We start from the raw sequence: 23,904 nt of genomic DNA, 5'->3' as shown, positions 1-23,904 counted from the left end.
CGACAAAAAAAACGTAGGCATGGCTTGGACCCACGTGAGTGAGTGCCCATGGCTACACCACTCAACTTGCTGGAGTAACTCAGCGGGCTAAGCGGCATCTCCGGAAGGATCTACAGAGTTAGTCTGGCACGTTGTGATTTACTATTCGAAGTGGGCTGGTTTGGAAAGAGCTCGAATGGCATTGTTCCCATTGCTCGGAAACCTTGCCCCTGAAAATAAACCCAGGGATCGAAATCTCTGAAATCCTCCGTTAAATAGGCGTGCGCGAGTTAACAAAGGAATGGATACATAACAGCATAATGTTATAACATAGAAACAAAGAACTGCAGATGCTGGTTTACAGAAAAATTGGCTATACTGTATTGTAAGTGTAACAGCGCGGGTAACAGATACACGGCGTGTTTGTGGTCATGATAAAAAAAATAATAAAAGAGCGCACGCCTAAAGGTGAAGCTGAAACTATTCAGTGTTGTGAATGGGAGGCGTCTGTGGATATTTTGTCCAATGAAACTGACGGTGCTTTGCCCAATGAGGAGTGATCCCAGACTGTACGGGCGGAGTTGCTGATGCTCCGATCAATCAGCTCCAAACTTTACCGAGTCCCGGCAGCCGACAGGCGGAGGGTACTCGCATTGTCTTTATGCTAATAATTCGCACCTCTCTCTCTCTCTCTCTCTCTCTTCCCCTCTGTGTTCGCGTCTCCAGAGCGCACTTATAAAAAGCGAGGATGCGTGGGTCAAGGATCGATTGAGTTTTAAGCTGCATTTGTCGCCACCGTTCAATCCGAGTGACCAGGTCGGTCATGAGTTGTCTGGATGTTATGTATCATAAGTCTTATGGAGCGCACCAGTATCTACCATCAGCAGCCGCAGCCGCCTACACCGCAGCGTATTATCACCACCACCACTCGCAGCAGGTAAGAGAGCTGCCAGGCTATCTCTGACTGCTAACGGATTGAGACGAGCTGGCCGGGGGGGGTGGGGGGGGGGGGGGGGGGGGGGGGGGGGGGGGGGTGCGGGAGAGAGAGAGAGAGAGAAAAGGGAGAGGCGAGTTAGCAGCTGCCTTGTAAACTGGCTACAAGTCAGCTGTCACATTCCGCTGTGGTTTCTTCATACCGTTTGACAACACATGACGCGATCTCTTTGATATGTCTGACAAGCTTGCGCTGAAATTCCCTGCATAGCAGTCCGCGGTCGGAGGGTGTGCTCTTCAAAAGTTTCAGTCGCAAGACCAAAAACACACTCAGAAGAGGGGAAAAAAACAAGTCTGATTCATGTATATATTATTCCCGCCCTGGGGGGGGGGGGAAACTGCAACTTATCTTCCTCCATGTAAATGTATCGAGATGAAACCCCCGCTGGATTTAATGTATCGAAACGTCATTCTAAAATAATTGGTGTGAAATTGATTAAAATACAACATAAAGAGGAGACGCAAGGAACTGCAGATGTTGAAGTCTTGACCAAATGCAGGATCTTAGATGTAAAATAAATTAAATAATTTGGCAAATCCATTATCAACGCGATGAAGAGTCACAATTTGAGTAGATTCGAAATGCATCGTTGAATTACAACTACGGTAACAGTGATGATCACTGCAGTCATTTTCAATGGTCACTGAATCACAACGGGGAATAAGTATGAAATCAATCAACAACCATATCGTTGAAATCAACACACAACACAATGTCCAAAAATAAGCGATTGAGCAAGTCTAAATAACTGAATGGATAGTCCACATCAATAATGTGACCAGGAAAACACGAAACTGGTGCTGTTTAAAATAGCAGAGCGATGCGAATAATATTATCACTTCACTGTACATAAAGCCACGTTAAACTTATTCAAGATGTGAATAGTTCTGGGAGCAGACACACTGGACTACAGTAGCAAACCGTGGGAAAGCGACACATTTTAAAGGCAATGATATTGGATATTATGGGAAATTATATTCTAGAAACCATAACCAGATATTTGCAGTTAATTTGCATTGAAAATGAAAGGAGAACTGTGGCTCTGGAGCACTGGCGGTTTCGCGTTTTATTTAAAATGAACCTAACACGCTATTTCTCCCCTCGTGAAATGACTCGGTGCCCACGCAATGCCGAGCTAAAGACTCATCTTGCTGCATCAACTAACCCGGTTCTGATAATGGAAGTAGTTGATGATATGGGGCTCAAGTGCATTCCCATTAAATAAAGATCCAAAGCATTTTTACCATCCGATGTATAAAGGTACAGTCATAATGCTACCCAGTATTTAGTTCCACTAAAACAGATCACCGAAATACTTTGTGTTTATGAAGGAACTGCAGATGCTGGAAAAGCGAAGGTACACAAAAATGCCTTCTGGGTTTCGGCCCGAAGCGTTGCCTATTTCCTTCGCTCCATAGATGCTGCTGCACCCGCTGAGTTTCTCCAGCATTTTTGTGTACCACCGAAATGCTTTGAATACCGATGTAACCGCTTTAGCGGTTCTTGCTGTATCTCAATTAACTCCAAATCTATGGCAGGTTCATACTATAATTTGAAGCGTCTCCTTGTAAATGATAACGATTATTTACTATAAGGAGTGTTCTGTCATGTATACCCAAGAATTCAATGTCAGTTTTTTGTTGTTGTTTGGACGTTAACGCCTGTAACTTGTTCCCAAAGCAAGCAGGCCATGGAAACTTTAGATAGCGGTTTCGTGGCGAGATATTGCTGGGGATGAAGCAGGAACTCTAACCCTGAACTGCCTTTGGTTTCTATGTCCCTCACAGCAGAAGTTAGCCCTGTACAGTAAGATGCAGGAGTCCATGGAGAACAACTCGCAAGGCAAAGAGAGCGAGAAGGAGCAGGCTCCCGAGGCAGAGTACATCAGTTCCAGATGTATTCTGCTCACTTACGTCCAGGGAGACGTGGGCGCCGTGGTTGATGAACATTTCAACAGAGCCCTGAGCCACTTCAACGCGGATAGCCCAAGCTCAAAGACCCGCGCATCATCCAGCACCTTGTGGAAAGGTAGGGGAAACGGGAAAACCTCGAATCCCAATGAATATTTGGCGAATATTTTCCCAAAGACGTTTTGTTGTTTAAAAATAAAAGAATACTCACCTTACAGCATCCTGAAATACTCACCGCTCGAAATCTATTTAACATTAGATATACACAAAATGCTGGAGTAACTCAGCGGGACAGGCAGCATCTCTGGAGAGAAGGAGTGGGTGACGTTTCGGGTCGAGACCCTTCTTCAGACCGGCCATCTATTTAACATTACTACAGGTGCAATATTCGAGAATGTTATTCAACTGATGGTGGTGGTTATAACATTCGGTTTTACCGACCACCATTTCACAACAAGCTTCGTGTAGAAAACAGCGACAAAGTGAGCGAAATGTAATTTCGACAATTCCACTAATATTTACAAAAATCAGCTTCACGTTTCCAAGGAGGGAGGCAGATAGCCAGAAAATTAATTAGTTCTGGTGGTACAGCCCAGTGGTATGAATATTAATATCTCTCACTTCAGGTAGCCCCGGCATTCCCTCTCTCTCTAGCCCTCCACCACCCAAATCGCACTAGCTTCTCATTTTCACCCCACAAACAGCTTACATAAACAGCCTGGTTCTTTTATTAACTTTACTTTTTTTGCATCATTGTTCTGTATTTCTCCACATCAGCGTCTACATCTCTCGTTTCCATTATCCCTAGTATGAAGAAGGGTCTCGACCTGAAACGTCGCCCATTCCTTCTCTCCAGAGATGCTGCCTGTCGCGCTGAGTTACTCCAACTTTTCGTGTCTTTCTTCGGTTTAAACCAGCATCTGCAGTTCCTTCTTATACTGTACATAGTTCTGGTGGTATTTGGAAAGAGCGTGTGTTTGTTTTCTTTCGACATTTTGTTTGTTTTATTCATTTCTAGCATGGTGCAGAATTTACGTTTGAAAGCGGTTTTTTTTGCTGACTATAACTAAACTCTGCAAATCCTAAAAAAGTGTTTTTAGAAACATAGAAATTAGGTGCAGGAGTAGGCCATTCGGCCCTTCGAGCCTGCACCGCCACTCAATATGATCATGGCTGATCATCCAACTCAGTATCCCGTACCTGCCTTCTCTCCATACCCCCTGATCCCCTTAGCCACAAGATGCCTCTTACCCAGGATGTCCCTTGCCTTTCTATGAACACACAGCCAATGGACCCGTTCTGTTTAGAACACCGAGGCGATGGCATTTTTACCCCCCCCCCCCCCCCCCCCCCCCCTAGTCGCAACAGAGACAGAGTCCCCCATCAGCCGTCGCAATCAACACCGACATTTTCGCCACCTCCAACGGGATCTCAACACTAGTCACATCTTCCCATCTCCACCCCCTTTCCGCCTTTTCCAGAGACCGGTCCCTCCGCAACTCCCTGGTTAATTCACCCCTTCCCACCCAAACCACCCCCTCTCCTGGTAACTTCCTCTGCAACCGCAGAAGATGCAACACCTGTCCCTATACCTGCTCCCTCGACCCTGTCCAGGGACCCCGACAGTCCTTTCAGGTTAGGCAGAGGTTCACTTGCATCTCCTCCAACCGCATCGACTGTATCCGTTGTTCAAGATGTGGCGCAACCGGTGTTTAGTGTAATTCTCGAACTCATGTAGAAACGAGAATGACAAAATAAGACACAGACTGCTGGAGTAACTACTCAGCGGGGCAGGGCTACTGGAATAGCTCAGCGCTGAGCTACTCCAGCACTTTGGGTCCTAAAAAGTACGTGATAACGATCACTATAGATTTTAGACCAGTCTAAGATCCGCCAATGAAAGATACGATGTGTTATTCCATGGCCATCACGTTGGTTTTGAATTCATTTCGTAGCAGTGGAGTGAAACATTGATGGAGGTGGCGAAGTGATATGAAGATTTTTTTTAATCAATGTTGGTTTTCTTGGCTACATTATATCTCTAGAACCTTTTATTAGACTAGAGGTGTTTATGGGGGCTTGTATTATATGCATGTATGGCTTTAAGCAACATTTATGCGTTTATTCGCCTCCCTTAATATAAATGTAATAAATGACACATCATTCACTCTGACGAGCTTGTTCAGCATTCTGCAAGGAAACTTCAAAACGTATATTGTCGATAATTGCCGTAAATGTCGATTTCACGGTGATTTTTTTTTCCAGAAGGATTGACGGTTTCTGCAAATCAGAAGAACAGCTTCCCTGCTTCCTTCTGGAGTAGCACTTACCAGCCTCCCGCGCCGTCCTGTCTGAGTGGCAACCATCACGATTTCTCCGCTGCGACCGGCGGCGTCTTTCATTCCCCCGATTCCATGGCGTGGCCTGGACATGGACTACACCAGGCGGGCGCGCCGCCGCCAAATGCCGAGGCGTGGTCCTACACGTTGGCATCGCAGGGGAGTCCCAGCTACCCACTAGTGCACGACGTTTACCCGCACATGCACCACCCACACGCCCACCATCATAATCCGCACCTAGACCCTCGGTATGGGTCGCTGCTGGTGCCGTCCGTAAGAGCAGCCCGCATTGCCGCAGCGCCGGCTGAAATCACAAAGACAGAGGCTACTGCAGCCGCCGCTTCTCCCTGGACTGGAGCCTTTCATGGGACCCTGGACATGGTGCAGGGGGTTGACACAGGTGAAGAGATTGTTTTAATCTTTTAGATCGACAGTGGAATGTATCAACATTTTGTGTAAGAAGGAACTGCAGATGCTGGTTTAAACTCAGTGGACTCAGTGGGACCCAGAGTAACTCAGCGGGACAGACATCATCTCTACTGAGAAGGAATCGGCGACGTTTCGGGTCGAGACTTCTTCAGACTTTTCTCCAGAGATTCTGTCTGACCCGCTAAGTTACTCCAGCTTTTTGTGTCAAATGGTTTCATTTTGTTTTACGTCGTGTTATTTCAAATAATTAAAGATGACAACCCATGTAAGTCACAGTGGAATGTTAGAATGAGAAGCACTCACATTTCTTGAGTGTTTCTCACAACTCCCACAACTTCACCACCATTGCAAATATAGTCATTGGTGTTATGAAGGAATCGAAGCAGCTATTTTACACAAGCTTTGTTCATCCAAACGACAATGTGATAGAAGGACTAGATAGATTCATAGAGCTGTACAGCACAGAAACAGGCTCTTAGGCCTAACTCGTCTATACAGATTTACAGATGCTGCCTGTCCAGCTGAGTTACTCCAGCATTTTGTGTCTACCTTCGATTTAAACCACAAATCGCAGTTCTTTTACACAATTTACGTAACCTAGCCAGTCTCATTTGCACCTGCGCCATTATCCGTCCAACCCTTTCCATTTCATGTACCTGTTCAAGGATCTCTTAAATGTCCTAATTGTACTCGCCTATACCACTTCCTCTGGTAACTCGTCCCATGTGCGCGCCTACGCTCTGTGTGAAAATGTTTCTCCTTTAAAACATTTTCCCTTTCACTTTTCACATATACCCTCTAGTTTTAGACACTTTAAGACCCTGGGGAAAAGACTGTGACCATTCATCGTATCTAAGCTATTCATCTTATCTAAGCCTTCATTATTTTATAAACTCCTGGAAGATCACCCCTCTTGCACCCCTTCCAGTTTAACGACATCCTTGATATGATTTAGTGATACTGATTGAGAGAGAAAGATTGTCCATGATGATATACTATTGTTCTTTGAAATATTGGACTCTTTGTGTCTATTCAACAGACCAGCCAACTGGTGGGATTTAACACATCATCTGAAAGATACCACCTCCTATAGCACTGTTTCAATATCTTATTAGAAAGCCAGTCTCGATTTTTGCTCCAATACATGTTTGCAGCAAAAATCGGAAACATGGAATGTAATTATCAAAGGGGCAGTATTATTTAAATATTTTCACAGAATAGCAAAATAATAAAGGATGCAGTCAATGATATAATATGAATCATAGACATTTGCTGCACATAAGAAACCCTATAGAGCACATCATATCTGTATTCATTCTTTGCGAATCCCATTGCTCTGATGGCTCTGCAATCCTTCTTCATACCATCAATTTTATCCAAATTTATGGCAAATCATGCCACAATCATCCTCAATTAGATGCATAAAAATGTTTTTGTTCTTACTATTGATTGTTAATGTTTATTTTAAAATCCAACAAGGGTATTTCTGTATTCATATAACCTGAACATTGTCAGTATTTTAAAAGCCTGTAGTAGATAAATTGATGAATTGAAATAGCCCCAGTATCACAATTATAGCTTCCCAATATTCACATCATTCTGATTACGCTGCACCAATTTAATTTCCTTTTTGTAATAATTTATCCAGTGATTTTCATCTATTATTTTTTGTGGATGTGGGTATTCCTGGTAATGCCAGTATTTATTATTATTCTCAAACACAATTAGGGACAGGCTGTTCTTCTGGTGAAGATATTCTCAGAATACAGTTGAGATGGGAGTCCTATGATTTTGATCCAGCAATGATAATAATAAAGTGAAATGCATCTTAGAATGGTGTAGGAGCTGGAGAGGACACAACATGTGTCCTGCAGATGCAAATGCTAGTTTAAACTCAAGATAGACACAAAAAGCTAGAGTAACTCAGCAGTCAGACAGCATCTCTGGAGCAAATGATTAGATGATGTTTTGACTCAGTTTGAAGAAGGGTTACTCCAGATTTGTGTGTCTATCTCGTAGTTGGAGAAGTTACCATGCGCCTGCTGTCCTTCCTTCCTACTGGTAAATGTCATGGTTTTGTGCTGTCAGAGAAGCCCATGCAAGTAATTTCAGTGCACATTGTAAACGATACCTCCTGCCACCACAATGCCCTGTTGGTGGAGGGAGTGGAAGTCTGGTGTGCGGAGATGTGAGTTAATCAAGCAGGCTGCTTTGTATTGGACAGTGTTAAACTTGTTGAGTACTGTCAGAGGCAGCACACATGCATTCCTGACGTATCCTGTAGACAGTGGATAAATGTTGGCTATATCAAACCAGAGGCTACACAGCCTCTGACCTGTTCTTGTAACCACAGTATTTACACGGTTAGTTTAGTTGAGGTTTGGTGGCTAGTTTTGGATCATTGTCACATTTTAGTATGAAGCCCAATGTCCGAGTCCAAATAAAAAGAAAAAAATACCGCCATAAAAAAATGACTGGCCAATAGCATTTGCAATTCTTCTCCATTTTAAACACATTACATTTATCCTAGCATCTTACACACACACACACACACACACACACAAATTGGATATTCTCACCAGAACTATGGAGAGAGGAACATAGTTCATATTTCAGGTCCAGAATTTATTTATACCCTACCCATTTTTCCTGTTTAATAACTGACTTTCCCATCCATGATAATAGTGTGCACCCTTTTACCAAGCTTTCTATGAAACCACTAAGTAAATGCTCTCTGAAAATCCATTTAAACCACACCTCTTGTTTTCCCTTTATCGTCCTTTGAATCACAGTTCAAAGCTTTGCAGTATTAAAGAATTCCTAGTGACATGCCATAAGAAGTTTCTGAATGATTCACTTGAGGTTTACGAATATTTTCAGAACCGGTGGGCCAGATCCCATTCCTCCCACCTGCAATCACCAACCACAGTCTCCTCACATCAGCACTGACCTGGTCTGGATGATCAGTGCATTCTTGCTGCTCCAAAACATCCAGAACTACAGTGGTTTGATATATGCAGAAGCAATGCCTGGAGAAGATCTACCCACAAAATTGCTTTGAAAATGTTGACTGTTGACAAAACCCTGGCTGCAGAAGAAACCGATAAGCAATGTTCAATAGTCTTTATATCTACCACATAGTCTGAGACATTTAAATGTTAAATATATTTTTCAATGTTAACAAAAATATTTAAGTAAAATCATTAATCTGATAGTGCCATAGACCCGGGTTCGATGCTGAGTGTGGGTGCTGTCTGTACAGAATTTGTACGTTTTTCCTGTGACTGCATGGTTTTCTCTGTGTGCTCTGGTTTCCCCCCTCATTCCAAAGATATGCAGGTTTGTAGGTTAATTGACTTCTATAAATTGCCCCTAGTGAGTAAGATGCAAAAGTGGGATAACATAGAACCAGTGTAAGGGTGATCGATGGTTAGCATATACCCAATGGTCCAAAGAGTCTGTTTCCAGCTGTATCTCTAAACTAAGCAAAGCTAAATATCCCCCCCCCCCCCCCCCCCCCCCCCCCCCGCCTTCTACTGTATATCCCTACAATCCCCATTTAAAAAAAAATGTCAACGAGGGACCATATCATGCACCAGGTCCAGCTTGGTGCAGAATTCCAGAGTATATTTCCTCAGTGTGATGTTGGTCAATCTCAGCTCTGGCCATCTCAATCCTGAATCTTGCACATTTGACCAATTATGTTTTGAAAGGCTACACTTGCTGCTGCAGTTCTCTACATCTCTGGCTTTTGTCCAACCATCTCCAAATCAAACTCTCCTCACTTGAATCCACCCATTACTTACCTGACTTTGTCCTGTCAAAACCTTTCTTCTTGCATTCACCCCCCATCCCCCGCGAATACAATCAGTCTGAAGAAGGGAACTAGCTCGAAGGCCATCCTCCAAAGATGCTACCGCAGCTGCTGAGTTACTCCAGCATGTTGTGTCTTTTATTGTAGACCAGCATCAGCAGTTCCTTGCGTTAATAATTCTCGACAGATCATGTGCAATATCTTTTATAGCTACAGAATAATTTTGGTTCACGTTTTCTTTTTCTATCAGATAGCTTTGCCTGCCAAGCATATACCACAGACTTCACAAAACATTACACAACAGAGCAAAGTATCATTGTAACTGCTATGTTTAGACATTTGTTCTCACCATCATTTCCTTTGTTGCTTCCTCCATCCTTCACCATCTTCCCGCTAATGAAAACAAATTTGTTTTCTCTCTTTCACAGTTCTAACCTAAAATGTTAACTGTACCTCTTTCCATAGTTGCAGCCTGGCCTGCAGAGAAGCCTGCTTCGTTTTTGCCAGTCCTATCTAGCCTTTAAATTCTAATTTTCACATTTAAATGTTCAGAAACTCATTTCACATTTTTTATGTTACCGGTTAGTCTTCATTTCATTATTCAATTTAGTATTAAGCAATACACGAATAAAAAAATAAAATGAATTTATAGGACTCTATGTTGCAGTATTTTATTACAGTTTAGAGTAAAATAGAAGTTAAGTCATCAATGACTTTGTTACTCAACCTCATAGATGGGTACAAACACAATATTCTGATGCACAGGTGATAGATGACAATGATGTGCCACTAATCTCAAGAGAGTGTACAAGTTGCTCATCAACCTTTTCTTATTCCAAGAAAGTTTAAAGATTTTCATTTTAGGCATCAGTTTGAGAAGAGTTTCAAATATTTTACTTATTTTTATTTGTCCCAAAATGAATGTTGATGATTATAAGGTTATTGTTATTAAATTGGAAACTTATACTTCAAAGTTATTCTTTATATATTTCCATCTTTTTGTTAGGACTCCTACATCAAGAGAAAAGCAAGGAGCCCACTTGGTTCTAAACCAAAGTGTTCCCCCTTTATTCCACAACCTTTTAAGTTAAAAGTATCTACGTCATCTTGGTATTCGCCTTTTGTATGGTGGATCTTTCCCTGGCTAACGAAAAAATGCACCCTGCATTCTGGTGGAATAAAATTGGGTGTCAAACAGACTTGTTCTGGAACCATTACAGTGTCTTCAGAAGAATTGTTATAATGGAAAACAAAGGAGATTCTATTCTGAACAAACTGACATTTTTTTTTAAAGAGGAAAATAAAAAAAGAGTTTTCAAAGAGTGATGAAGTACATCAACAAGTATTACTGCCACAAGAAAACAGAACTATATATTTTCAGTGTCCAACAATGGGTTTCGTAGTATTTGATGTTTTTAGGGGGGGGGGGTCATTAACACAAGTAGAGTGAATATTTGCATTGTACATTTTCTGAGGGTGAAGCACTGGGTGAATTATTGTATCAGGCACAACTGAGAAAAAAAAACTTTTATTTTTGTGGTTTAAGAAGTATGTGAAGTGTTGGATTTTTAAAATAAATTTCTAATACAGTGATTGTTAAAAATTGTAATATGACACTACCAGGGATATCTTCATTTTTTCCTTACTTATTTAAATATAGTTAACCATTTGTGGACTGCAATGGCACTTTTATTATGTCCTGAGAAAACAGGTTTAAAATATTTTCATTTCCTTTTGTCTGCCATAGGAACATGCTCAATGGCCAATATTTTTTTTGAGCATTTGCAGTTTAGTTTTTCTGTGAACCTGTTGATAAAACAAAGGAAGTTATTTGGGAGGGGGCTGCTAGAGTATCTCTCTGGAATAAAAAATAAACAAAGATAAAAGTGGACGGCGATTACTGGGGTGCGCAAGATTTGTCATCAAGATTCCGTAAATATATTTATTTTGAAATGTTTTAAAAAAAAAGCGATAATTTGACTTATTGCCAACATTTTTAGCAGAAAAATGAAAATATAAAATGTTTCGTCTTAGATCTAACTTTCTTTTCCATTAATTGCTTGTTGACAAATGTATCTGTACAAGTGAATTGTTTTTGTCATGAAAACTTTTTCCTAAGAAGAAAACTACTCCCAGTAGCAACAAACTTGGGAATTACACCTACTCTCCGACATAGAGGGGATAATGCAGCATTTTTCAACTTGGAAGGAAGTATTCTGTACTCGACACTCCACGCTGTCGGAGATCCAGCGGATGATAGTACTAAAAAAAAAAGATATAATGGAAAAGGTACTGCACACAAAAAGCTGCCAACGAGTTAAAAGCGTAAATATTCCGGAAGGAGCGGTGTTTCCGAGCCCACCCCCCCCCCCCCCCCCCCCCCCCCCCCCCCCAGCAATGCCTAACGTGATAACATGGTTGACTAACAAATTTGAAAATGTTATTGAAGAGAAAAGGCGCCTTTGGAAAAATAATGAATGGAGCCAGGATTCTGTGTTGAACATATTCGTTTCGAGATGTTACATATATTGTTTGTTTATAATGAAAATGCGTATTGAGTCAGGCAAAAAAAAAATGGGAACATTTTGTAGCAATTTTTTTCTGCGAATTTCAGTATTATTTGTATAATAAAACGCAAAACTCGTTACTTAAAAATCTTGAAATTATTGTTTACAAAAGTATGTGCAATCGCTCAACTGATCAAAGGAGATAACTGGAGAAACGAGTAACTGCAGATGCTGGAATCTTGAGAAAAACACAAAGTGCTGGAGTTTCTCAGCGGGCCAGGCAGCATCCGCGGGGGATGTGGAGAGGTGACCCGCTATGTTACTATGTTACTCCAGCGTTTTGCGTTTTTCACGTGTTATAGTAACTCGCAGCCTAATGTCCAGCAAAAACTAATAAGCACATCATGCCATTCATACCTTTGAATGTCTTAGTTCCATTTAAAAAAAATATTAAACATCAAACAACTATATTTGACACGCTATTTGCGCTCGCCAAAACTGCACAATCAGGACGATTCTAGAAAGGTTCTAACCAGTATTTCGTCTTTATACAGAACCAATAAGCAATCCGATTCCCTCCGTGAGGCATTTTGAACCATCTGCCAGGATGTAACAAAAGCTTGTTATGAATTTGTTCTCTGTTGAGTTTTCCACAGCTGTTCGTGGTTTATGTGTTAACGGGCGGCATTCAGTTACAATAAACAGTGCAGACAGAGAAGATCAAACTATTAAATGTTAGGCACAGGTAGATTTAACCTCATGTTAAAAGCATCGTAATCTATCGAGTATACGGTTCAAAACAAAGGGATCGCAGTGACGGATTTAGAGTCTTTGGTTTACCCTTTTCCAACATATTGAGCTTGTCGGAGGAATATACACGGTTGAAGTTTTTAACAACTCGTGATGTACAATATTCCATGTTTGTGCAGAGTACGTATTAAGGTCGGTCCGAAGATTAGCTCAGTCATAGAGTCATACAGCGTGGGAACAGGCCCTATGGCCCAACTTGCCCACACCGGCCAACAAATCCCAGCTACACCAGTCCCACCTGCCCGCGTTTTGTCCAAATCCCTCCAAACCTGTCCTATCTGTATTGTATTTTAGCTAAGACAGACACAAAAGCGGTGTCAGGGGATATGGGGAAACGACAGGAACAGGGTACTGAGTGTGGGTGATCAGCCATGATCACAGTGAATGGCGGTGCTGGCTCGAAGGGCCGAATGCACTACTCCTGCACATATTGTCTATTATCTAAAAAGCTGGAGTAACTCAGCGGGCCAGGCAGCATCTCTGGAGAGAAGGATTTTACCTTCAATCACTCGAATTCACCAGCCAGTTTATAATACGTCAGTTAACCCCTTGATTGCACAGCTCACAATGACGCACGTTTGCCATCCATACACGTGGAGGTCTTGCCGTGATTTGTTGCAAGGGAAACTCTGCGAGTCTACCAGAGAGGTCAATTACTCTCCAAACGAAGTGGCTGAATAACCAGTTACTCCCATTTCTCCGCGCTGCCGTGACATTAATTTAACTCTCTGGAATAATTTGTCCCTCTACCTTAATGCAACCACATCTCCTCTGTGGCAAGTAGATCAAAACCGCCTTCTATTCTCTTTTAGATGTTTTTTTTTTTTTCTCATTCCGATATCTTACCACTCGTTTAGTTTAGCTTAGTTTATTGTCACGTGTACCGAGGTACTGTGAAAAGCCTTTGTTTCGTGCTAACCAGTCAGCGGAAAGACAATACAGTAAGTACATGAATACAATCGAGCTATGGACAGTGCACAGATGCACGATAAAGTGAATAACGGAAATAACGTTTAGTGCTAGGTAAGGTCCGATCAAAGAGTCTGGGGTTCTCGAATGATGTAGATAATAGTAGATCAGGACTGCTCGCTAGTTGTTGGTAGGATGGTTCAGTTGCCCGATAACAGTTGGGAACAAACTGTCCCTGAATCTGGAGGTGTGAGTTATATACGTTTCCCCCTCTCTATCTTAGCGTTCATCACCCTATTTATCCCTTTAATACTTGTCCCTCCTGATATAGTTATTCTTAGCTAAATCCTTACTTTATTCTGCAATTTCTTTCCTGCGTTTCAATCTATCCTTTCCCGAATTTTCCAACGTAACTACACAATGCACTCTCGCCATTTGTTTGACATCAACATCTCGCCCCAGATACTTGGCTTCAATGTAGTTTGACCGGAGCTAATCTCAATGACACGGCTCTTTCTGTGAACATTACTGGACCCTGTGGCAGCGAACCGGAATCCATGTTTCCCAACGTTTCCGTTCAACGACAAACATTTTAGAATCATATCAACGTGTTTACGCTTTTAAAAACCACCATAATTCGTCCATTGGATTTTTAAAAAAGGATGAATAACAAGCAAATAAACTATTAAAGTGATATTAGCGTCTAGGGCAAATGTGTGAATAGCCACAGACACATATTGCAAACGAGAAATTGAAGAATAAAGTAGGATTAGTGTAAATGGACACGATGGCCAGCACTGGCTTGGTGGGCCGAAGGGCCTGTTTGCGTGCAGTATGACTCTAACATTAAACATGATTATGAAAAATGAAATTCGTACACCATCTGTAGTGGAGGGGGGGGGGGGGGGGGGGGCATGAATAGGGACGGGGCCCATTGATTTCATATTGCCTACATTGGAACTTCTTACGTTCGGGTGAGCTGGCAGCTTATTCCCCAGTTTCCCAGCAGTGAGCTGATCTTTCCTGGGCCAGGTTCAAGCGTGCACCGGGCAAGTTGGAACTGCATTTGGCAATTGGGCAATAATTTTGCGTTTCAGAAAATAAACATATAAAATATTGCTTACATCCCCTATTGTTTCCTTTGCAATATATTCCTCCTATCGGCTGCCACGTGAATTGTGATGTCATTACACCACCCTATGACTGAATGTAAACCCAGCGAAAGTGAAAGTGCGTCTGGGAAACTCTTGGTCAACTTGCTGCCTAAAGCCAAGGTTTACGCGGGTATCACACTCATTTGCTGCTGCATAAATGCATAACCATTTACAAATGGTCTCGTATCCTGAAAGTGGCGCACTGTGAACCACGGTTTCCTTTTGTGCGCCCTTGCAAAGTTGCACCAAGTGTGAGTCCGTAGTTTGCAAAGTCATTTAGTGGACAAAAGCAAAATGGATGGTCATCCAAAACATACAGAAACCCTGAGAGTGGATAGTGCGCCTCGTTATCCTCTGCGTTGGAATTTGCAGGGTTCCATATTCCACAAGAGTATCCATCACGGGTATATTTCAAGCTATTCCAAGTGCTAAAAAATCCAAATTATTTCCAATTGTGTGTAGAGAAGTTGTCTTACCTTCAAGAGAAGACTCGATGCGTGAAACAGGCTCACTGTTCAGTCCAGAAGTCTAACTTCAGACGGGAACAATCACAAAGCGCGCGTGCTTTCCCTCGGAGAACAGAAGACCGAGACATGACATTGATTTTTTTTTAAATATTAAGAGTCCTGGGGATTTGATCTAATCATCTTCGCCACCACGTAACATCAGAACATTACCCCCGAGGGAGTAAATAAATGGGGCGCAGTCCACCACATAGTAAACCCATACGTGGTCCGAGGAGTGAATAGCCTATTCTCATTCTTAATTCAAAGCAAAGAGCAATTCCGACACTTTCAATGGAAGTCACGGATTCTAAATATGTGTAAATGGTGCAGCTGTGTGCTGCAACCATGCACAGAGGCGCGCTTACAGCAGTTAGCTCGCATTAACGTGGTATTTTCACTGGAGCATACATCTGTCATTAGTTCCCACCTCTGTCAAATTTAATGCAAGCTCTTTGAATTAATATGTGTGCGAGGAGCGTGCAACTAAATTGCTTTCAGATAGAATGGCGAGCAATTCCGAGGCACGGTATCACATTATTAGCTGGGGATGCCGCTGGCGGGTTAACCTGTTCTGCCCCATGGCTGGAGCCTGCTTCTTCGCCGATCATTGAAACATATTGGTAAATGAGTAGTGTGGTCACAGGTGAGCGTGGTCACAAGTGGTTAAAACGCTGCCTTCTAACATCTCCACCTTCCCAGTGAACTGCCGCCCGCTTGTCCAAGTTGTGACTGGTCAGCAAAGTTACAGTGTGGACAGCTAGTTTACACATAGTGTTGCTCTTGTTTGGCGAAGGAACAGGTTAACGCACGGTCGTTGTGCTGTCCCTTGTATTCTTTCTGTAGAGAAAAAAATTAGAAAATGTTTACAATGCAATATAAAGCAACCGCAAAAGCCGGTTTATGGCAACGCTGGACACAAAATGCTTTGGAGTAACTCAGCGGGTCAGGCAGCGTCTCTGGAGAAAATTGATAGGTGACGTTTTGCGTCGGGTCCCTTCTTCAGGTAGTGTACAACTGGCGAAAGAGTCCGGTCCCGAGGGGATTAAAATCCAAACGCCACATCTATGTTCTGTACTGACATTTGTGATCGTGCACATTTCCCCTTTTCACACCGTGGCTTTAACAATGGGCTCGTTCCGATTAGACAATCAAACGCCATAGGTTTGTAGGATGACATTACTATAACACTAGGAAACCAAACAGTTCCCATGGTGGGGAAAAAAACGATGTTACAAATATGTTATAAGAATGTCCATTAGTGTAATGTTTAAGTTGCATCAGAGTGTGTAATTGATGGTATTAAGGTGAGCAGGAAAAACAGTGGTCTGAAACGTCACCCATTCATTCTCTCCAGAGGACCTGTCCCGCTGAGTTGCTCCAGCATTTTGTGCCTGTCTTCGGGGGGGGAGGGGGATTGATTTTTAGTAGTTTCCGCTTACTGTATTTGCATCAATACGTTTAACTTCAGTCAGATCCCGAACCTCTTTATCGCCCACCAGTCGACACAATTTAAAATAGTTTATATCTTCAGTTTGGAGGTACACAAAATGCTGGAGAAACTCAGCGGGTGCAGCAGCATCTATGGAGCGAAGGAAATAGACAACGTTTCGGGCCGAAACCCTTCTTCAGACTGTTACTGATTCTCTGACGTTTCTTGGATAGGGAAAAATTCAAATCCTTTATTTTTCTTTCTCAGCGACAAGCTTTGCCAAGAAACACCTCCTGCTTGTTTCAGGTCACATTGCCAAAGCAATCCTCAACTGACAGCAACACGTATTGTGCATTTGCACTGTTGCCGCTCTATTCTGGAGCTCTATAGACATTCATTTTGAGCGACAGCACAGACTCCCGCATTCTTCAGCTATTTTCTGCTTGACTTCGGGCTCAAGCTGCGACGCAGACTTAAGAAACTGAAATGCTTTTAATAAGATAAATGAAAAATAGGAAACAATGCAGGAAGCCAGACAAGGCATTGCCGAATATGGGAGAAACAGAACCTGTCATCTTGGCTTTATCGGTTGCAGTTCCCTTTAGCTAAGTTATTGAGGCCACACCATTAACCCCTAATTACAATCCAAATTTTTTTTCTTAGAATCCTCAGTGGTTTATTCGTGGTGCCGATAGTCTTTTCTTATCGGAACATGCAGCCCCAAAAATAGCAAATAAAATATGAAAGACCACTCCCTAAATTAATCAATGGGTGCAACCAAAAGTATCTCCACACTGCTTCAACTGTTGTTGCTGCGTATATATTTATATCAATGTCCACCACTTCTAAAGACATTAAACCGGGATAGATGAATGCACTTGGAATGAAAACCATTTAGCGTCAATTCCGAAACAATGAAGACATGTAATCAGCATTGACTTGGTTACAATGAATCATATAATATAGAACAATTTATGTCTTATTCTTGATAGCCAATTTTCCTTTTAGGGCAAGTTTCCAAATACAGTACAGGTTTTACTTGAAAAAAATGTGCTTTGTAAATTGGTTCTTACTATTGTATCCTCTCAACGGTTTCTTCCATCAATTAGAGGGTTGAGATAATTTGGGATGTAGGTTTAGTTGATTGCTATGAATTTTGTAATCAAAGAACAACATTCCACTGGTACTATTTTTGTTATTATTGCAAAACAAAAAGTTGTTATAATCAAATCTGTTGAGCTACTCAAATCTATTGTGATGGCTGCAAATATGCTTCATAAATTTAATTAACAAATATTAATAAGATTTTGCATTTAGCAGAAGACCCATTGTATATTTCTACAATCACAATTCATATGGCCTATTATTGTGATTTCACAGCACAGTATTGTACCCCAAATGGCTCATAAACGATCTAACATCTATCTGCATAACTCCATTTCAAAGCAGAAAAACATTTCAAATAGCTTTGATAATAATTTTCAAAACATTTAACTTGTTAATAATATCTCACTGAAATAAGTAGAAGTATTAAAGAAATTGATTAACTGTGCCCCATGTTTAAAGGCTCTACAACTCATTTATAAGGAATATAATGAATCATGTTATCCTGTTAATTATTTAGTATGTATTATACATTTCTTCATAATAATGTGGTAATTGTTGATTCAAGGTCTATTCAATTTTCAGTTTCCAACTCAAATTGTCATGTTATGGTTTGCTTTGTGAGCATATTTAGGTAGGTACACTAAATTAAATGTCAAATGTAAATAGTGGCATTGGACCAACAATAGGTCAATGTAGATTTTAGACTTTAGAGATACAGTGTGGAAAAAGGACCACCAAGTCCATGCCGGCCAGTGATCACCCCATACACTAGTACTATCCTAAACGCATTTACAGTTTTTACCAGAGCCAATTACCCTGCAAACCTGTACGTCTTTGGAATGTGGGAGGAAACTGGAGCACCTGGAGAAAACCCACACGGTCACAGGGAGAACGTACTAACTTCGTACGGCCAGCACCTGTAACCAGGACCAAACCCAGGTCTCTGGCACTGTAAGGCAGAACCCTACCACTGTGCCACAATGTAAAATAATTTAGTTTAGTTTATTATTGTCATGTGTACCCAGATAGAGTGAAAACCCTTTTTGTTGCCTGCTATACAGTCAAAGAAAACAACTATGCATGATTACAATTAAGTTGTCCACAGTGTACAGATAGAGGAAAAAGGGTATAAAGTTTAGTGCAAGATAAATTCCAGTAAAGTCCGACTAAAGATAGTTCAAAGGTCTCCAATGGAGTAGGTGGAAGGTAAGGACAGCTCTCTAGTTGGTGAGAGGATGGTTCAGTTGCCTGATAACGGATTAGAAGAAACTGTTCCTGAATCTGGAGGAACACATTTTCAAACTTCTGTACCTCGTGCCTGATGGGAGAGGGGAGAAGAGGGAGTGACCGGGATGAGACTGGTCCTTGATTATGCTGCTGCCCTTCCAGTGGCATTGTGAAATGTAGATAGAGTCAATGGAAGGGAAATTGGTTTGTGTAATGGTCTGGGCTACGTTCACAACTCTCTGCAATTTCTTGCGGTCTTGGATGGAGCTGTTCCCAAACCATGCTGTGATGCATCCTGATAAAATGCTTTCTTTGGGACATCTGTAGAAGTTGATGAGGGATTAAATTGAACTTTCTATTTAGCTGTGAGTAAAACGATAAATGCGTTTCACAGCAATGTTATCAAATTAAGTTTAATAATGACCTACATATGGAAATATGAGGGCTGACTATAAAATGCTTGCTCAAAATGATGAGCTCTAAGGGGCAATTTAGAGAAGGGAGTATAGTAGAGAGGCAGGGATGTTAAAGGAGAGATTCCGAGAGCTGAGCTTCTTGGCAAATGAATGTATGGGTGACAGAGATAAAGCAATTAAAACTGCAGATGCAAGTGTTTCAGAGCCAGAGAATATTTTCTGAAGAATTGTAGGGTTTCACATTACAGAGAAGGTTTTTAAATCATGGTCGTGCTTGGCCAAGAAACAACATGGATTAGGACTACAATAAGTAATGAATGCGCAGAACTTGATATGATTTAAAATACATTTAGTATAATTTTGGATTTTAAACTTAGGGTAATACTAAGGGATTCAATTCAATTCAATTCAACTTTATTGTCATTGCACAGATACAAGTATGGGTACAACGAAACGCAGTTTAGCGTCAGTCCGTAGTAATAGTGCAATATAGAAATAAAAATACAAAATAAGCAAACAATGTGGACGGAGAGACTGGAGACATTGCTTGCTTAATCTGTATTTTGACAATAAAGTTGAATTGAATTGAATTGAATTGAATTGAATCCCTTAGTATTACCTTAGATATGCCAAGAATCGTCAAAAAGCCACAAAGCTTTGGATGGGTTTCTTCAGCAGATGAGTTGAGCATGACAGAATTGTGTGATCCCATCAAGAGAGAAATAGGCATCTTTAGTGATAGTGAAGAATTGTGCACCAAGATTGTGCACTCTGTTCAATGGTTCTTTATTATCACGTGTACCAAAGTAGAGAGAAAAACTATTTTTTTTGCATACCGATCAGTAAGATTATTGCAAGCCCCAAAACTAAAGAGGCAACATGTTTTGTGGCCTTCTGTGGAATAAAGAGAATCTGTTTTAGATGCATGCCTTTCATCAGATTCTTAAAGAAAGACACAGAAATATGAAAGTGGAAGAGGCTACAAAAATATTTCTGCTTCCATTTCTGACTATATTATCTGACAACATTCAACTCATACTTGTTTATATCTGATGATCATTATTTTCCCCACAGGTGCTCATTGAGTTAGATCTCCAGTGTTACCTGAAGGCAAATATCCAATTCCAGCACACTTTTGGAGGACATTCCTTTGACAACAGTTCATTTTAATCTATTTACTTTTAATTATATTAGTATTACAGGTTAGAAATCCAGGTTAACGATTAAGTTAAATTGTACACCACACATTCAGGTTAAAGCTACATCCACTGCAATCTTTGAGATTTAAATGTCGCTAAAGAATTTATAAAGGTCAATCTTCAAACAGATTTTCTACTGTGATCATACTTTGAAACTTTTCAGGACTCATGACATTTGGAAGATCATCAGAACCATTCACCATCACTATGGTTGGGTTATAGCCGAGACCATCCCTATGGTGACAGTGTAGGTTTTCTGAAAAATCTTTCTGAGAATCCAATTGTCCTTTCACCCTCCTGTACAGAGCAGAAGGCTTTTAAAACTTTTGTTTTGTTACCCTCTCAGCCGGAATCCTGATTTCAAAACAAGGATTGGTGGTTTACTAAAAAACAAAGCATGGTGGTCCCAACCTTGTAACCCACTTCTGCTCACTGATGATTGGACTTACTGCCATCTATACTCTTCTTTTCCAAAATAAATATAAATGTGCATCATAAGTAATCATAGATCTGTGGCTAAGGGAAATGTTAAAATCAATTATTTTCTTGAATGTCCTTCGGGAAAAACTCTCATGAAGATTCTGCACTGTCTTATTAGCCAGATGCAGTTTTTGTCCATTTACAACTAAATCATCGTAAACCTTTTTCTAGCTTCACCCCTGTGGAAGTTATCTTTCAATAACAGGTGTGCTTTTAATCATTTTAATTGGTTTTTATCTAATGTCAGTACAATTTGCAGATAAACTAATATAGTCATACGATGCTCAACATTTCAAATGTTGTCAGCAATTCCCGAATTATCGTTGCATGTTTGATAAAGGTGCAGTGTGTGAGAAAATAGCATTGAAAGATATTTATAGTATATTAAATGTGGCTGGAAATAAATGCAGTAATGACTGCAAAAATGTATTTGTTTGACTCAAAATCATTTCTACAAGTATTTCCTCTATCCAGCGTCTAATTGGAAGTCTTAAGGGAATTCCGTGAACTGAGCTGTCAAAACATAACATGGATTTTGCTGCATTCCTGTATAATTAGACAGATGACTATGCTAACAATCATATACACAATGCCAGCTGTTTTAAGCTTAATGCTTCATAAGCATTACCATCCTTTCAAGGTACTAAACCATATGGCAATCAAAGGAAGTTTCCATTTTTTACTTAAGCTATACCTTTTATACAAACGCTGAAACCTTGTTAGGTCTGAGTGAACAATTTGAACCAATTTGTTCTCTTTTAGAAACCTATGCCAACAAATCCATCATACAGGTATGTCTGCCACAGAGCATATTGTGCCTATGTTTGTGTAACTGCATACAGTAAAAACACAGATTTTATATTAAGGATGGGTGAAATGCGAGTATCAGTCATATTTGGAAATAGTGTAAGTAATTGCAGCTGCTGCATTTTACTGAAGTTGTTGCCTTTGACCAAGTAATCAGTCGAGGCTCCACTTTGTGGCAATGAGTATCAAAACTTCAATTGCATAAAATATCAAGATCTCATTCCTGTCCTAGGGTTAGCCATCTGAACATGAGATAAGACTTTACAAATTAACTTCTTTTCAGTAACTAAATACTGACCTATTTTAAAAATCAATTTCTACGATGTCATTTTTCATGGAGCTGTACAACTGACATATTCATAGTTTATCATATCTCCAACACTCTTGCGGATGTTATACCGATGTTTTTGTGAATATTTCTCGAAAACACTTAGCAATGAAATTAAAAAAAAAACAATTTTACAGAATGTAGCCACAACTAATGAATAGCACACAGTTCCAATTCAGTTACAGTATTGATCACTGCTATTTCTTACCACTGTGGGGGTGAAATATGGATTGTTTGATTGCTTCATTTAAAGAAAAGATCATGCTAAATATGATAATTTTTTAATGTTGTAATAACTTTGAGTGTCCATAGAGAAAAAGGCAGATTATTAATTTGTACAGGTAGTCTACGCATTTTCTTTCATTTTCATTTTGCCGTACGTTAATGAGTGACAAATGATATTTAGATCAGACAATGATAGAACCCGATTGAGTAAACAGGTACCACTGAAGACTTGATCACCAAATGTCCAGACAGATCACACTAAAGATACAGTAAGTCACAAATGGTCTAAGGTTAAAAAATAATGTGCAACATTATGTTCAGGTTCAAACAACACACTCTGCTGGATCGAATATTTACTACATTTAATACATTGAAGAGAGTATTGTAAAATCATTATTATGTTTTAAATATTCTAATTACATTTTTCCTCTTATAAAACAATGAAGAGGGCTCTTACCATCATTTGGTACTGCTTTTTAATACGTCTTGAAGTGTGCGCAGAATGAACAGTGCATGCCAGGCTGGATATTTTATCAATGATATCGCCAGTGGTGGAGGAGGCTATCTTTCCCCATCAGTGTACATTTACATTAAGCAAAAGGAAGTGATCTAATGAAAGGAGACCAATTTAATTTGTCAAAAGTACAAAATAAATAAATAAACACTAAACTAATAAGTTACAAGGGAGATAAGGTGTTACAGAACTAATAACTTGGAAGCCACCAAATTGTTCACACTGAATTTAGTGAAAATCTTGTCAATAGGAAGGCTTCTCATTATCAAATGTTTTCATGTTTTTTTCAAAGTTTTGATTCACATGCACTGTATGAAATGTCAGATTGCTATATATCAAAATAAGCTTACCAATTTAAAAAAAATGAATATGGAAATTATTATAATTAAGCTTTATTTTAATTTTTTATGCGTACATCATGCAACATGTCCAAAAGTTCAAAGAACGTAGAGAGTGTAGTTACATTGTAACTGCCAACACCCAGGTAATTCATTTTCAATTGACTTTCTTGTGTAATATCACCAAGTTTGGATTGCATTAAAGTCATCCACAGGAATATCCTGCCTTGGGAAACGCAGAAGACACAATCCTATGAATACTGTAGGTGATTGTTATGATTAAAAGCACCACAACGAAGTGGCACTTGTTGTTTTCTTCTCTAATGACACTGAATACTGAATACTGAAGCATATGAAAAGAGACCAGAATCAGCTCGATTATTGCCTATGAAATTACCATTTAATTGTACTGGAGATATAATTCAAATGTGTACTTAGGCTTGGATAAGAGATAGCACTTTTAAACTCTCTCTGCACGAATAT

The 23,904-nt window shown here is 40.3% G+C and overlaps 1 protein-coding gene across 3 annotated transcripts; it reads left to right on the top strand.

The window, feature by feature from the left end:
• Positions 1-613: 613 nt before the first annotated feature.
• Positions 614-11,058, top strand: vgll3 (vestigial-like family member 3). Of its 3 annotated transcripts, none has more exons than XM_055645032.1 (4): positions 614-916; positions 2,764-3,001; positions 5,149-5,622; positions 10,472-11,058. In XM_055645032.1, exons 1-4 carry the CDS (start codon positions 803-805, stop codon positions 10,513-10,515), a joined length of 870 nt encoding a protein of 289 aa, XP_055501007.1. In that variant the 5' UTR covers positions 614-802; the 3' UTR covers positions 10,516-11,058. The 3 variants fall into 3 exon arrangements, with proteins under 3 accessions (XP_055501007.1, XP_055501006.1, XP_055501005.1); XM_055645031.1 differs by having other exon boundaries at positions 615-916; positions 2,761-3,001; positions 5,152-5,622; XM_055645030.1 differs by having other exon boundaries at positions 620-916; positions 2,761-3,001.
• Positions 11,059-23,904: the final 12,846 nt, after the last annotated feature.

The sequence above is a fragment of the Leucoraja erinacea genome, chromosome 13 (assembly GCF_028641065.1).
Source record: "Leucoraja erinacea ecotype New England chromosome 13, Leri_hhj_1, whole genome shotgun sequence".
In the NCBI taxonomy this organism is placed as follows: domain Eukaryota; kingdom Metazoa; phylum Chordata; class Chondrichthyes; order Rajiformes; family Rajidae; genus Leucoraja; species Leucoraja erinaceus.
This window is presented reverse-complemented; position numbering and strand designations above follow the sequence as displayed.

Bases quoted from the DNA above. Each gene is read 5' to 3' on its own strand.
- vgll3 (XM_055645030.1), top strand. From the start codon at position 803: ATGAGTTGTCTGGATGTTATGTATCATAAGTCTTATGGAGCGCACCAG. The intron at 3,002-5,148 runs GTAGGGGAAACG...TTTTTTTTCCAG, and splicing joins ATCCAGCACCTTGTGGAAAG to AAGGATTGACGGTTTCTGCA. The intron at 5,623-10,471 runs GTGAAGAGATTG...TCTTTTTGTTAG, and splicing joins GGTGCAGGGGGTTGACACAG to GACTCCTACATCAAGAGAAA.